The sequence below is a fragment of the Culex quinquefasciatus genome, chromosome 1 (assembly GCF_015732765.1).
Source record: "Culex quinquefasciatus strain JHB chromosome 1, VPISU_Cqui_1.0_pri_paternal, whole genome shotgun sequence".
Classification (NCBI taxonomy): Eukaryota; Metazoa; Arthropoda; class Insecta; order Diptera; family Culicidae; genus Culex; species Culex quinquefasciatus.
The window spans coordinates 114,303,908-114,319,626 of record NC_051861.1 but is presented as its reverse complement, the minus strand read 5'-3'; the positions used below and the strand labels follow the sequence as shown (position 1 = coordinate 114,319,626).

General features: G+C 37.4%; 2 protein-coding genes across 2 annotated transcripts in view; one reads left to right on the top strand and one right to left on the bottom strand.

The window, feature by feature from the left end:
* Window positions 1–9,319, top strand: part of LOC6051045 (paxillin) — a 16,346-nt gene extending 7,027 nt beyond the window's left edge. The window contains exons 3-4 of the mRNA XM_038248524.1: window positions 8,631–8,864; window positions 8,926–9,319. Of these exons, the coding sequence (XP_038104452.1) occupies window positions 8,631–8,864; window positions 8,926–9,009 (318 nt within the window). The 3' untranslated portion in view covers window positions 9,010–9,319. The remainder of the gene's footprint in view (window positions 1–8,630; window positions 8,865–8,925) is intronic.
* LOC119771108 lies at window positions 9,152–15,719 on the bottom strand. The gene is made up of 3 exons (XM_038266502.1): window positions 15,548–15,719; window positions 13,700–15,487; window positions 9,152–9,175 (listed from the first exon to the last, which is right to left on the bottom strand). Exons 1-3 carry the CDS (start codon window positions 15,602–15,604, stop codon window positions 9,152–9,154), a joined length of 1,869 nt encoding a protein of 622 aa, XP_038122430.1. The 5' UTR covers window positions 15,605–15,719.

Sequence of the window (15,719 nt, the reverse complement as noted above, 5' to 3'; positions counted from 1 at the left end):
AATTTCTACACGTATGAGACCAAGAATGCTCGGCCATTCAAGGCGGTCTTGAAAGGTCTCTCCAACGACTTGTCGGTGGATGAGATCAAAAACGAACTTAAGGTGTTGCTTGGCTTTGCCCCATCCCAAGTAATACCAATGAAGAAAAATCAAACGGGAATATTTCTCGCTTTGGTTTGACTTCACAATTTTATCTGATTCATTTCAACAGAAATGAAATCAACAATTTGAAACTTTTGGACAAAGTACAGTTTTTGTTCCATGTACGGGTAAAGTGGGAGCATTTTAAGAAACATGGCGGTAATGGCCAGAATCTGACCCAGTGCCGGCGTTGCCAGGCATTCGGTCACGGTACTGATCATTGCGCCATGGTTCCAAAATGCATGGTTTGCGGGGATTCTTCTCACGACAAGGACAATTGTCCCGTGAAAGAAGTCACCCAATTTAAATGTGCAAATTGTGGTGGAAATCACAAATCAAATTTCTGGGATTGCCCCATCAGAAAAAGGTTTTGGATTCTCGTGCTAAGCATCAGCCGAAATCCAAACCGAAATTTTCTCAAAGTCAGGTTGTACCTGCATCTTTAAATCAAACGTTCGTGCTGTCTCACTCGAACAATGCTAGAAATACCCCTACCGTGGAAAAGTTAGGTAACAACAATGGCATTTCTTATGCTAACGTCGTTTCGGGTTCGGGTTCATCCACGAATTTTAAATCCTCTACCAATCTTTCTGAAATTGGGCAGGTACCTCAAATCTCATTTGAAAATTTTTCTGCTGGCAACGCTTTGGGATCTTCTGATCTCGGCGATGTTACGTTTGAAAAATGACTTTTTGCAAAACTCACTGTTTGGTTTGATTCAAACAATGAGTAATGCTACATCCATGATGGAAGCAATCCAGATTGGATTAAAATTTGCGAATGATGTTGTTCTTACCCTGAAGTTTAATCATGGATCTAAGTAATTCCATCAATATTATGAATTTTAATGCTCGCTCTTTAAAAGCGAAAGAAAATGAATTTTTCAACTTTTACGAGTTCATAACGTGCATGTTGCTGTTATAACCGAAACATTTTTAAAAACTGGCACTTATTTGAAAAGTGATCCAGATTATAAAGTTATAACTAATAACCGAATGAATCGAAATGGCGGTGGAGTTGCAATAGTTATCCACCGTAGTATGACTTATAGCACGTTACGTGACTTTAAGTTAAAAGTTATTGAAAGTTTGGGCATTGAACTTGAAACTTCTTTTGGGAAAATTATGATTGCAGCTGCATATTTGCCATTCCAATGCACTGGGGAAAATAAAAATTATTTCAAAGGGGATTTGAATAAACTTACTCGGCATAGATCTCGATTTTTGATCATCGGTGATTTTAATGCCAAACACCAATCTTGGAATAATTCAAAAGTAAATTCCAATGGTAAAATTCTGTTCAGAGATTGCACTTCTGGTCTTTATTCGGTTTTATACCCGAATGGGCCAACTTGCTTTTCTTCTGTTAGAAATCCATCAACAATTGATTTGGTGTTGACAAATCAAAGTCAGTATTGTGGTCCTTTAGTGACTCATGCTGATTTTGATTCTGATCATCTTCCAGTAACTTTTTCACTTTCTCATGAAGCAGTTACCAGACCCAATAGTTCTGTGTTTAATTACCACAAAGCTAATTGGGACAGGTATCAGCATCATATTGAGAATAATTTAAATCATGATTTTGTTTTAGAAACCAAAGCTGATATTGATTCAGCCTTGGAATCTTTAACTAATGCAATTTTGGATGCTAGGAATATTGCTATTCCTAAAGTCCAAGTCAAATTTGATTCTCCCATTATTGATGACGATCTTCAGCTTCTGATTCGTCTGAAAATGTTCGCCGAAGACAGTATCAACGTTCTCGTGATCCTGCACTGAAGCGAATTCAAAAGATTTGCAAAAGGTTATTGACCACAGATTCACTCTCCTGCGAAATGAAAAGTTCGCAAGAGATGTCGAACAAATTAAACCTTATTCCAAACCTTTTGGAAACTTTCAAAGGTTCTTAAGAAACCTCAAAACCCATCCCTTCTTTAAAAGATGGTGATAATATTCTATTAACTAATGGGGAAAAAGCTCAAAAACTTGCTCAGCAGTTTGAGAGTGCTCATAATTTCAACTTGAATGTTTTGAGTCCTATTGAAAATCAAATTTCAATAGAATTTCAGAATATTGTTGAACAAGAATTTTCATCAGATGAAGTTTTTAATACGGATCTGAATGAAATAAAATCTATTATCAAAAAATTTAAAAATATGAAAGCCCCTGGTGAGGATGGCATTTTTACATTTTAATTAAAAATTACCAGAAGCAACTTTAAGTAGCTTGGTCAAAATTTTCAACAAATGTTTTGATTTGGCATATTTTCCCAGTAGTTGGAAAAATGCCAAAGTAATTCCGATTTTGAAACCGGATAAAAATCCTGCTGAAGCCTCAAGCTATCGGCCCATTAGTTTGCTTTCATCTATTAGTAAATTATTCGAAAGAATAATTCTTAATAGAATGATGACGCACATTAATGAAAATTCAATTTTCGCTGATGAGCAGTTTGGATTTCGCCTTGGGCATTCAACTACTCATCAGTTGTTGAGAGTTTCAAATTTAATTCGAAGCAACAAATCTGAGGGCTATTCTACTGGCGCTGCTCTTCTAGACATAGAAAAAGCATTTGACAGTGTTTGGCATAAAGGTTTGATTGCGAAATTGAAAAGGTTTAATTTTCCGATTTATATCGTGAAAATTATTCAAAATTATTTGACGGATCGTACTCTGCAGGTATGTTATCAGAATAGCAAATCTGATCAACTACCTGTACGTGCTGGCGTCCCTCAAGGAAGCATTTTGGGTCCAATTTTATACAATATTTTTACTTCTGACTTGCCTGATTTGCCCCCAGGATGTCAGAAATCACTTTTTGCTGATGATACAAGCATCTCCGCCAAAGGTAGAAGCCTTCGTGTCATCACAAGAAGATTACAAAAAGCTTGGATATTTTCAATTCTTATTTGAAAGAATGGAAAATTACTCCAAATGCTGCAAAACTCAACTTATTATTTTCCCTCACAAACCAAGGGCTGATTTTCTTAAACCAAAAAGTCATCACATTATAAAGATGAATGAGGTAAATTTAAAGTGGGAGGATCAAGTGAAATATCTTGGACTTGGTTTTGACAAAAACCTTACTTACAAGGATCACATTGAAAGTATCCAGGTTAAATGTAACAAATATATTAAATGTTTGTATCCACTTATAAACAGGAATTCTAGACTTTGTCTCAAGAATAAACTGTTAATTTATAAACAAATTTTCAGACCTGCCATGCTTTATGCTGTGCCGATCTGGACAAGCTGTTGCTTAACCAGGAAGAAAAACTTCAGAGGATTCAGAACAAAATTCTGAAAATGATTCTGAAACTTCCTCCCTGGTTCAGCACCAGTGAACTTCATCAATTAGCCGAAGTTGACACTTTGGATGTTATGTCCAATAAGATAATTGATGCATTTCGACAAAAATCATTGCAGTCTTCAGCTGCATTGATCCGCTCTTTATATAGTTTATAAGTTAGTTTTAAGGTATCCCTTTTCCCTTTTGTACATGTAGGACCTCCTACATTTGAAATCACTGAATAGCGAAAGCTACAATATTTCATGAATAAATGAAAGTTGCTAGTATTTAAAATTGAGGTGAAAAGTCATCGTTTGTGATTGGACACTCAATAATATTTTAACTGAATGAATGTACATGGAAAAGAAATTTGAATAAATATAAATTAAAAAAAAAAAAAAAAAAAAAAACTGATTGCTTTTTTGAAATTTAACACAAAAAAATAACAAGACATTTTTTTCCGATGGATCAACTAGGGGAAATATACCTATTTTAATCACTCTAAGGCGTTCGACTTTTGCCGTTTTCCGCTATTAAATCAACATTTTTAGATATGAGCAATTCTCTACCAAAACCGGAAATAGATTTTATTTGTGTTTTTTTATTTGACTTAAACTTTTTGGGAGCCTTCCCTATGACCAAAGAAGCTTTTTTGTGTCATTGGTTCACCCATACAAGTCTCCATACAATTTTGGCTGCTCTCCATAAAAATGTTACGTAAATATTCAAACAGCTGTAACTTTTGAGTGAATTTTTTGATCAATTTGGTGTCTTCGGCAAAGTTGTAAAAAAATGCAGATTTTTTTATTAACTTTTTTTTTCACAAGAACTCAATTTCCCAAAATACATATTTTTTTATTTTCGAGATTTTTTGATATGTTTTAGAGGACAAAACCCCGCAACTTTTGAGCCATAGAGAAACATGGTCAACAAATCTGCCGCCGAGTTATGAATTTTTGAAAAAATAGTGATTGTTGAAAAAAAAATCGAAATTTTATGCAAAAACAAATTTGACGTAATTTTTTAATGTAAAATTTAATTTCCAATCGAAAAGTACTTTACAGATTTTTTTATAAAGGGCTCTGTTTTCAAGATATTGCCACCGAAAGTTTGTTTTAAGCGAAATATTTGCAGTTTTTCGATTTTTAAAAATAGTGACCATGACCAGGGATGCCAGGTTGCCAGATAAATCTGGCATTGCCATTATTTTTGAGTGACAATTTGTAAAATTTTATTTTTTATTTCTTCCTCATTGATGTATGATATTTATTTTGTGAAGCTACAATGTAAATACACTATTTTTGAACACAATGTTGCTCTCTACTTTGAGAAAAGTGGCTTGCCAGGTTTTTTTTCCAGTTTTTTTTGCCAGATTTTTTTCTGTTCAGACAAGGTAACCCTGACCATGACCATTCGCAATTTTTTGATATGTTGTGTAAAATATTACAAGGAATCAGGACAAAATATTTTCAGACATGGGCTCTTTGATCCCGAGACCTTGAAATCGGCAAATGAAATTTCCATAGGACCTTTTCAAATATTCAGCTAGTTTTTTTGGACCTCAGCATATTTTTCCGTAAAAGCCCAACTAATAACCTTTCTTTTGAACTGTGGCGCTCCAAAATTGGTTCAGCCGTTTCGGAGATATGATTTTTTGAAAAATGTGTCTTTTACGAAAATCGACGAAAAACGCAATTTTATGGACCACCCTATTTCGGATAGGACCACCCTAATCGCCAAACAAAAAAAAATACGGGTCTAATTATTTGGGCCAAAGAACCCCCACTCAGCCCGGGAGCATGTTGACAGCTCCCATACAAACTGAGCGTACCCCGTTTTGTGGGCCCAGTGGGCCTAAGATGGCGGCCTTCGATATTATCTAGCTAAACTTTTGAAAATGGCGAATAGATAAAATAAATATAGTTTTTGCCTTGTTTTGGTTTAAAACGACAAAATAAGCATTCTGGAATCATTTTCTTTAAAAACTTGTTTAGAGATACGCCACGTTCAAATATTAGTCTAGAACAATTGAAATGAGCGTGCCGCAAAAGCCGTCACGAAAACAAAGTTTCCTATGCCAATTTTGAGTTGCGTATTTGTTGGGCGGACTCCGACGAGGCCCACTTGCCACCTGACGGTGAATACGCGCAACTCACGAAAACTGTCATCTTAGGGTCCGGTTGCCCCCACTCCAAATTTGAGCCAAATCGGAGCACTTTTGATTTGGAGACTTCCTGTTTGACGCGGAATGGCTGTATAGTAACAATTCGACGGCAACATTTCAAAAGGCATCATGTACATTTTGACACTTTCTGGGTTATTGCATATTCTGAAAGTACTCCTAATAAGCTACCTCTCCACTAAAATTGAGCAAAAGTTACTTCAGTAAAGTCAGTTTAGTAATTATTTTAAATAAAGTAACATAAACAAAATCTCTGGCATCAGCAGTGCCTGTTTATATAGCCCTGCCAACATGTCAAATAAAAGACTACATGAACCTCGTGACGAAAACAAAGCATCATGAAAAAGACTCCATGTACATTTGCCGACGAAAAGCGAATCATAACAAAATTGCGCAAAATTAAATTTGCAATAAAAAATATTTTACATACAATTTTATACTGAGCGCCGTTTAAAATCATTTTTTTTTGTTTTGTTAAGAAAGCATTAACATGCTTGGCAATCCCTGATTTTTTCTAAGAGATCAGAAACGTTTTCATATCATCAAATTTTTCAGGTTTTTTTTTCATTTTTAACCTCAATTCATGTCTATGTTGAAAATTCGTATTTTTGAAAGATTATACAATAGCGTGGCTCACGGATATGAAAAGACAAAAGTGTTTTATTTCAATCACCTCAACGGGAATTTTTAAGCAATATGGCCTCAGAAGCTAGCCTGAAAATTTTAGAGCACATTTAATTAAAGTTTAGCACCTAAGTAAGTATGGAACTTCTAAAATTTTACTATGGAAAATGTTCAATTCTCAGAGAAAGTTTCGCAGAACCCTATCAAATTTAACTATTCTTAGTTTTTTTTTAGGTTTTGATCCGGGGAACAACTTTGTGGAACATCGTGAAACGCTAGGAATTAATCTCGAAAAGACTTGAGATATTTTTTGGAGCATGGGTAATTCTCCGCCAACTCACACAGCAGTTGCCCCGACCCCTCTTCGATTTGCGTGAAACTTTGTCCTAAGGGGTAACTTTTGTCCCTGATGACGAATCCATTTTTTGATATGTCGTGACGGAGGGGCGGTACGACCCCTTCCATTTTTGAACATGCGAAAAAAGAGCTGTTTTTCAATAATTTGCAGCCTGACACGGTTATGAGATAGAAATTTGGTTGCAAAGGGACTTTTATGTAAAATTAGACGCTCGATTTGATGGCGTACTCAGAATTTCGAAAAAAAACGTATTTTTCATCGAAAAAAACACTAAAAAAGTTCTAAAAATTCTCCCATTTTCCGTTATTTTTTGGAACATGTCATTTTATGGTAAATTTAATTAACTTTTGGAATCTACAAGAAGGGTCATTTTTTCATTTAGAACAAATTTTTTCATTTTAAAATGTCGTGTTTTTTTCTAACTTTGCAGGGGTATTTTTTAGAGTATAACAATGTTCTACAAAGTTGTAGAGCAGACAATCACAAAAATTTTGATATATGGACAAAAGGGGTTTGCTTATAAACATCACGAGTTATCGCGATTTTACCAAAAAACAGTTTTGAAAAAGTTGGTCGTCATCGATCATGGCCGTTCATGGTCACCCGCGACAGACACGGACGACAAAACAAAGAGAAACGCAAAAAGTAACTTTTTTTTCTAGGTCAATGTAGATTTGAAAAGTACATTAAATTTCCCATAAAATGACATGTTCAAAAAAATTTAACAGTCAAGTAACGGAAAATGGGAGAATTTTTAAAACTTTTTTAGTGTTTTTTTCGATGAAAAATACGTTTTTTCGGAATTCTGAGTACGCCATCAAATTGGGCGTCTAATTTTACATAAAAGTCCCTTTGACACCAAATTTCTATCTCATCACCGTTTCAGGCTGCAGGCGCATGTTCAAAAATGGAAGGGGTCGTACCGCCCATCCGTCACGAGATATCAAAAAACGGAACTCGGATTCGTGATCAGGGACAAAAGTTACCTCTTAGGACAAAGTTTCACGCAAATCGAAGAGGGGTCGGGGCAACTATTCCCGATTTCGTGTGAGTTGGTAGAGAATTACCCGTATGGAAAAATATAACGTGCCTTCACCTTTATCTTTCCGGTTTTTATTTTTAGCGCTTTGCGATGTTCTACAAAGTTGTTCCCCAGATCATAACCTATAAGAAATCTCCAAGTTGAAAAAAAATCATCGGTATAGAAAAACTTTCTCGATAAAAAATAAAAGGCGAAAAAAAATTATTGAAATTTCATTATAACTCATGGTGCAAGTACTAAACCTTAACTAAATGCTCTCTAAATTTCAGGCTAGCTTCTGGGGCCATATTGCTTGAAAATTTCGATTGAGACGTTCGAAATTAAACACTTTTGTCATTTTCATGTATCTGTGAGCCCCGCTATTAAGCAAACAATTAGTTAATCGATTTATTATCACATACAAATTTTTAAAACGGTCAATAAAATCTACAATCAAAATACAAACTTTTTGGAGATTCATTAACTTGAACGATTTTCTTCAAATTAAACCAATAAAGTATTCCTAATTCGAAACCGAATCGATCAATCCACGCCCATATGGTCCATATTTCTCTCAGACCAGAACCGACGCGTGCCAACAGGTGCGTCACCCGAAACCACCCAGAACCTGAAGAAGATGGCATCCGTTCAAGAAAGTTTTACTTATTTCTGCCCTGTCATGCAAACTGATTGTTTCAACCCCACCATCGACCATCTGACTAATTAGCACTTCTCTTAAGAAAAAACGCGAGAAAGTGATGAATGAGTCCCAATTCGCAAGCCACAATGTAAAGCGCTGTCTTGCAAATTGATGACAACTGCCAAATTTCTGTCCACATGAGGAACCGGCGATCGTTAGTCACGTTCAGCGGCACTTTCAAGACTCCATGTGACACATTGCACCTGGTTGGAGTTGTCTCTGCCTTTGGGAGTAATTCTCTAGAATAAGTTTGATTTTTTATGAAAATTTGTCTTTAAAATCCTAAAATTTCTTTTTTTTTCAAATTTCCCCCCAACAGAAAGTGGTCAAAGCGATGGGCAAGGCCTGGCACCTGGAGCACTTTATCTGCGGCGGGCCGTGCAAGCAGCAGCTCTCCGGGCAGACCTTCTTCGAACGGAACGGCAAACCGTACTGCACGACCGACTACGAGCGGCTGTACGCGCCCAAGTGCGGTGGCTGCAAGAAGGCCATCTCGGAGAAGGCCATTTCCGCGCTGGACGGCAAGTGGCACAAGGAGTGCTTCAAGTGCAAGGTGGGTTTGAAGAATTATTTGTTTATAAAAATAAATATTAATTTTCAATTAATTTTTCCAGCTCTGCAAGGAACCAATCGGCGTGGACTCCAAGTTCCGCTCCGACAAGGACAAGCAGCCAATTTGCGAAAAGTGCGGAATTTAAACAAATTTAACCAAATTCAATCTCTCTCTATCCAGTTTAAAACGTATTTACTCAACTTTATAACCATAAGAGCAGCATCATGTTATCACTTTATCAATGTTATAATCATCATTTTATCAAACAAAGGTAAAAACACGCAAACTCAATGTCCTCTCTCTTTACTTCTCTGAACAAAAAAAAAAAAAAAAAGAATCAACAACATCAAGTTTGCTTTTGACGCGCGGTGTGTAACTTGAAAAAGAACTTGTAAGCTTAACGTCATATTGTGTGTTACAACTATTTATTTATGAATAAAGTATAAGAAACTCAACGCAGTATTTTTTTAATATTCTATCTTCAACCGATTAGGATATTCAATTCAGTCAGTTTTCAATTCTTTTTTTGAAAATTTAAAATCACAGCAACGAGAATTGCCGGTCAATATTTCGTGTTAACCCAATCCCTTGTGACCTTCTCTCTTTCTCTCTCATTACCATATTCCCCTCCCTTTCCCTCTACAGAACGTCAGACTCAATCTAACTAGACGTAATCCATGAGTGATTTCCAATCTTGCAAACTTTAATAAATATTTTTCGAGGTACAGTCCAGACTCGAGTATCCGAAGACCTTAGAAAAAAATCAGTTCAAATAATCGAACCACGAAATCTAATTTTTGATTGTCGAGCTTGAGTATGGCCCCTAAACTACGTTAAAGTGCTGTAAAATTTTTAAATCCAAGATGGCTGCCAAAATGGAGGTGATGAAATAATTAAATAGTAGTTTATGCAATTAGGTGCAAAAAAAGATTTTTTTGCAATTCCGTCGTGAAACTACTTACTTTTCCTGTCATTCTTGAACGACGAAAAAGCCTACTTTTCTGTACCGAAAATAACAGAATCGAATAGCAACACTTTTCAAAACAAATGCTGAAAAGTTCTACTTTTCAGCACTCAAATGGGTGCTGAAAAGTTGAACTTTTCAGCACTTGATTCGAAAAGTAACACTTTTCAACATTTTTTTGATTTAAACGATTTATTGACAAAATACATGAAAATTTTACATAAAATTTCACTCAGTTTGTGCTTTTTGGAATTACAAAAAATGTTGTATGGAACTCGTTGCAAAACTTGATTTTTTCAGCACTCTTCGTATTTATCCAACTCGGTGAACCTCGTTGGATAAATGTACGACTCGTGCTGAAAAAATCCTCTTTTTGCAACTTGTTGCATAAACTACTATTTTGCAATTCCGTCGTGAAACTACTTACTTTTTCTGTCATTCATGAACGACGAAAAAGCCTACTTTTCTGTACCAAAAATAACAGAATCGAATAGCAACACTTTTCAAAATAAATGCTGAAAAGTTCTACTTTTCAGCACTGAAATGGGTGCTAAAAGTTGAAATTTTCAGCACTTGTTTTGAAAAGTAACACTTTTCAACATTTTTTTGATTTAAACGATTTATTGACAAAATACATGAAAATTCGACTTAAAATTTCACTCAATGGGTGTTTTTTGAAATTGCAAAAAATGTGGTATGGAACTCGTTGCAAAACTTGATTTTTTCAGCACTCGTCGTATTTATCCAACTCGGTGAACCTCTTTGGATAAATGTACGACTCGTGCTGAAAAAATCCTCTTTTTGCAACATGTTGCATAAACTACTATTTCAGTACGAGTCATTTTAGAAGATATTTTTTATCGCGACGATTTCATAAAATCTAAGAAGAATTTCTGTGAATTGTCGCATTTGAAAGAAAACATGATAAAATTTTGTGGAACCATCTTAATTTTTTTTTCGAGGATTTTATGTTTTGTTCTGAGCATTTTTTATTGCACTTTAAAAAAATTAATCACATTTTTGAAATCACAAAATATGAATATTTTTTATACTGATTTCACAAAGAATTAGGATAAGTTTTCCAGAAATTCGTAATTTAATAATCAATATTTTGTCGTTTTTTAGCAAGCAAAACATTTTGTTTAAACCAACTTAAGTCAACTACTTTTCGTTTTATTTTATTTTCCCGTGTTTCAAAAGCCATTTTGCTTAATTTTTTTAACAACTCTTGTATGTAAGGGAGGTCTTTTCCTTCTGCCAAAAGCGTCCAACTTCCCGTAAAAAAATATTTCCCATTTCCCGGGAAATTTGTAAATTTCCCGGGAATTCCCAAAATACAAGCGGGAGTATACATCTTCTCAACTTTTTGGAACCAATTTTTGGAAATGTTCTGAAAAATAAATAAATAAATGAAGAACCTCAACATAATTTAGTTCATATTTATTTATTACTCAGTTCATATAGAATTAATCAGATGATCAGAAAATTTTATATCAAGATTTATTTCTGATAATATTAATTTATGAAGCATCTGGATAGAGATCTAGCTTAATGAAAATAAATTATTACAGTTTTGGTAAACTTTTTAAAGAATGACCAAAATGACCGAAATGATCGAAATAACCAAAACGATCAAAATGACCAAAATGACGAAAATGACAAAAAATACCAAAATGACAAAAATGACCAAATTGACTTTGACCATAATGACGAAAATGACGAAAATGACCAAATGACCAAATGACCAAAATGACCAAAATGGCCAAAATGGCCAAAATGGCCAAATGACCAAAATGACGATAATGTCAAAAATTATCAAAATTATCAAAATTAACAAAATTATCAAAATTATCAAAATTATCAAAATTATCAAAATTATCAAAAAATATCAAAATGAAAAAAATGACAAAAATAACAATTTTTGTCTTTGATGAAACTCACCACGGACATTCTGAGTTCACACGCATTTGACAGTTGAGCAATTCTCTTCCAAAACCGAAAATTGATTTTACTTGTATTTTTAGATTTGGCTCAAACCAAAAAAGCTATTTTGTATCATTGGTTCATCCATACAAGTCTCCATACAAAAATGGTATCTAAATAATCAAACAGCTGTAACTTTTGAGTGAATTTTTCGGATCAAGTTGGTGTCTTCGGCAAAGTTGTAGGCACGGAACAAAAATTTGCGATTACTTAATTAACTTTTTTTTCACAACAACTCAATTTCCCAAAATACGTATGTTTTGATCTTCGAAATTTTTTATATGTTTTAGGGGACAAAAACCCGCAACTTTTGAGTCATAGAGAAGTATGGTCAAACAAATCTGCTGCCGAGTTATAATTTTTTAAAAAAATGTGATTTTTGGAAAAAATCGAAATTTCATGCAAAAACAAACTTGGCTTAGTTTTTATGTGTATCATTGATGACTACTCTACCCTAATTTTGCCCGCTGACTCAGAATCTGCCCTTAGAATTGAGTCAAAGTGTCAACAAATCGATTTTTGGTCATATTTTGGGTTTTGCCTTCCTCACCTCACTGAGGCAAGGCTATAAAATCACTCGAAAATTGAACTTCTTAAATATACCATCTAGATATACCTTCACGTACACCCAGAACTGGGCATCGGCATACGAGAGGATAAAGAGCACGATTCGGTAGTAAAATGGTGCTGTGTGCGGACGGAGAGGATAAATCCCGAAATTACCGAGAGTACTTTACTCATGGTTCATTTTCCAAAAAAGTTCATCTATCAAAAAAAAGTACCGGTACCGAGACTCGAACCCAAGACCTTTGGCATATTGAACCGTGCCTTTGCCGTATGGGCCACTATGGTTCGTTGACTAGGTGGCGGTCGTTTGTCCATATAAGCCACTCATAGGATGAACTGTTCCAATGAACGAATGAACACGCGAGAGGACTATACTCTCGCAATATAGCACTTTCCTCACGTTTCTTTTCGTGAGGACTATCCCCTCGTTCTTTAACTTTGGGTGTATACATATCGACTCAGAATCAAATTCTGAGCAAATGTCTGTGGGGATGTGTGTAGACATGATTTTTTTTTCCACACGATTTTCTCAGAACTGGCAGAACCGATTTTGGCCGGGTCAGCCTCATTCGATTCGTTTTGGGGTCCCATAAGACCCTATTGAAATTTATTCTGTTTAGTAAAGTATTTAAAAAGTTATGATAAGAAAAATATATTTGTATCAACAAAAAAGGGCGATTTTTTGCATAACCTCAAAAGGCCGGGCCTTTTTGTTTACGTGTGAGAGTCGCGCCAGATGCGAAACGCCCGGTTGCCACATTGCTTCAAATGAGAGTCTGCATGTTTTTTGGAAAAGTCTGTATCAGGTATATATTTTTTAATAAACTTATTTTCATTATTACATTGTAAATATGAGGAAGGCACCAACCACCTAATGGTGGATTAAGAAACGTTTTTATGATAATTTTTCAAAGAACATAAATTTGAAACAAATTTGCAACGGCCTTAGAAAAGAACCTTTTTAATGTAGCGATTTGTGACATATTTTATAGCATTTTTGTATGGACAATAGCCGAAATTGTATGTAGATTTATATGGAAGAACTAATGATGAAGAATCTGATTAAAAAAAAATGTTATTTTAAATATGTAAAACTGTTCGGAAAAATTCCTGTCGGTCTCGGGAGAAAACCAGAAATTTCATAACCGAAATCTTGGAATACATCCAGTTCCATGTGAACAGATCCTCATCACAATCAAAGACGTCCATTTCCGGCCTCCTTCACTTACACCGCCCACCCACATCTGAGATTTCAATAAAAGTGTCCACGTAGTTTATGGATGGTCCCAATCAATTTGCTAACAAAACAATCTCCACTCACCTCCACCTGCGGCATCATCTGCTGCAGCTGCTGCTGCGTAATGTTCTGAATCGTCTCCATAATCAGCTGGTGCAGCTGCTGGTTGATCTCCGGACTGATGGCCGCGTCCCGGTTGCCGGACATCTTCGTCAGCGCGCCGGAAACCTCCTTCAGCAGGCGGGAATTCGCCAGCGGATCCGTCCTCTGCTGAATCAGCGTCACCACGTCGTCGATGGTCTTGGTGGGGGTGCGTGCCGACCGTACGCGCGTTCCGCTTTTTGTGGCGCGTCCCAGCGAGGAACAGCTGGACCGGATCATGGGGACGGCGATGATCTTGCCTTGCTGTTGGTGAGGGGGTAATTTCCGGAGGGGCGGGGGTTTTGGGAGGGGCTTTTTGGGGTCTTTCTTGCCGCTGATGGGTTTTCGGGTGAAAGAGGAGGACGATTTTCGAGCTTGGGAGGGGCGTTTTTGGGCGGCGCTTGACGTTCCGTACATGGAGAGCTTTGGACCTTGGACGGGGTTGGCGGAGTGGGAAGTGGCGATCTTGCGGGATTTTTGGGAGCTTTTTGATCTTCGGGATTTCTGTTTGGCGACCTCTTCTTTGAGGCGATGCCTTAGTAGGTGACACTTTTCGTTGATTTCTCCGACGATCAGATCGTCTTCGTCGAAGATCTCCTTCTGGACGCACAGCTTGGTTGAACTAAGGATTTGTTTGACCAGTGTCCAGAGCTTTTCGGGACTCACGTTGATCACGAAGTACTTCATGTTCTTCAGGTAGAACTTGAGCGCCTGGCCGACGGTTCGGTAGAGTTGGTAGATCTTCTTGGCCGTTTCCGGCGATCCTTTGTTCAGGACGCAAATATCCTCCTCGAGTCGGTTGATCTGGTAGAGATAGTTGCGCTGGAAGCGGATGAGGAACTCAGCGGTTCTTCGCTCACGCTTCTTCTCCTCAAGTTCATCTTCCGGCTCTTCAAGCTTTCCCAGACAAAGTCGAACATCGTCGATTAGTACGCAAACCTTCTTCTGCAACTCAGTGATCTTGATGAAGGTGTCAAACTCCTCTACTAGTGACTTCCGGGAGGCTGGTCGTGACTTGACCGTGGTAGAGCAGGCACTTCGTGCCGTCGTAGGCCGACTGTTTTTGGTAGCTCTTTCAATTGCTACGAAATCCAGCACCGGCTGGATGTCGTTGATCTGATCGTCACTCTGCAGCTCGTACGTTTTGATGAGCGCCGAAGCCGGTTTGATCGGGGACTTAACTTGAATCGCGGGAACTGGCCCCTTTCCGGAACCTTCCGAATCACCCTCGTTCCCATCTTGAGGAACCAACACTTCCTCCACGATCGATTCCGAGTCCAGAAACTCGAAGCACGGTTCGATCGACTCGAACCGCTGCTCCACGACGTCTTCCTGAGAACCGCTGAACGTGATCATGAAGTCGTCCATGCTGAAATCGTCCCCCAGGTTGTCCTCAATGTCCGCCACCTCATCCGACGCTCTTTTAGCAAACTCCTTCACAGAGGAAGCCGGCGATGACGAACAGATCGTCGACGCACCATCACTTGCATCGTCCTGCTCAAACTCCGGCTCCACAATCACCGGAATAATCGGTTCCTCCAAACTCGCGCGAGCTTCCTGCAGATCCAACTCCGTACTCTCCAGAATCGCGTTGATCTCTTCATCGGACAACATGCGAACAGCTTGAGCTTTCACCTCCAACGAGGGTGACTTCGGTAGACTCTTGCGATCCCCATCGGTCTTCCGCTGGACGTTCCGGATGATTCGATCTAAGTCACCCAGGTCAATGTACTGAAAGTAACCCAAATTAGAAGCTTCTAACCTCAATTCGTGGAAAATCTTTCAACCAACCTGAAAATTGTACGAATTGGCCGTCTGCCGCATGAAATCGTCCACGTCGATGTCCATCCCGTATCCGGATTGAAACGCGCACTTCCGACCGACTAAACCAACCAACTCGACATTCCTCAAGATAATTTCTGAAGCCTCAAAAACTGACAAACCACCACAAAGGACTGCAACA

What these genes read in the sequence shown, in the direction of transcription:
- LOC119771108 (XM_038266502.1), bottom strand. Translation starts at nt 15,604, where the DNA reads ATGGACATCGACGTGGACGATTTCATGCGGCAGACGGCCAATTCGTAC. An exon ending in CCAATTCGTACAATTTTCAG is followed by an intron (nt 15,488 to 15,547) that starts GTTGGTTGAAAG and finishes GGTTACTTTCAG; the next exon opens with TACATTGACCTGGGTGACTT. An exon ending in AGATGATGCCGCAGGTGGAG is followed by an intron (nt 9,176 to 13,699) that starts GTGAGTGGAGAT and finishes TTTTTTGTTCAG; the next exon opens with AGAAGTAAAGAGAGAGGACA.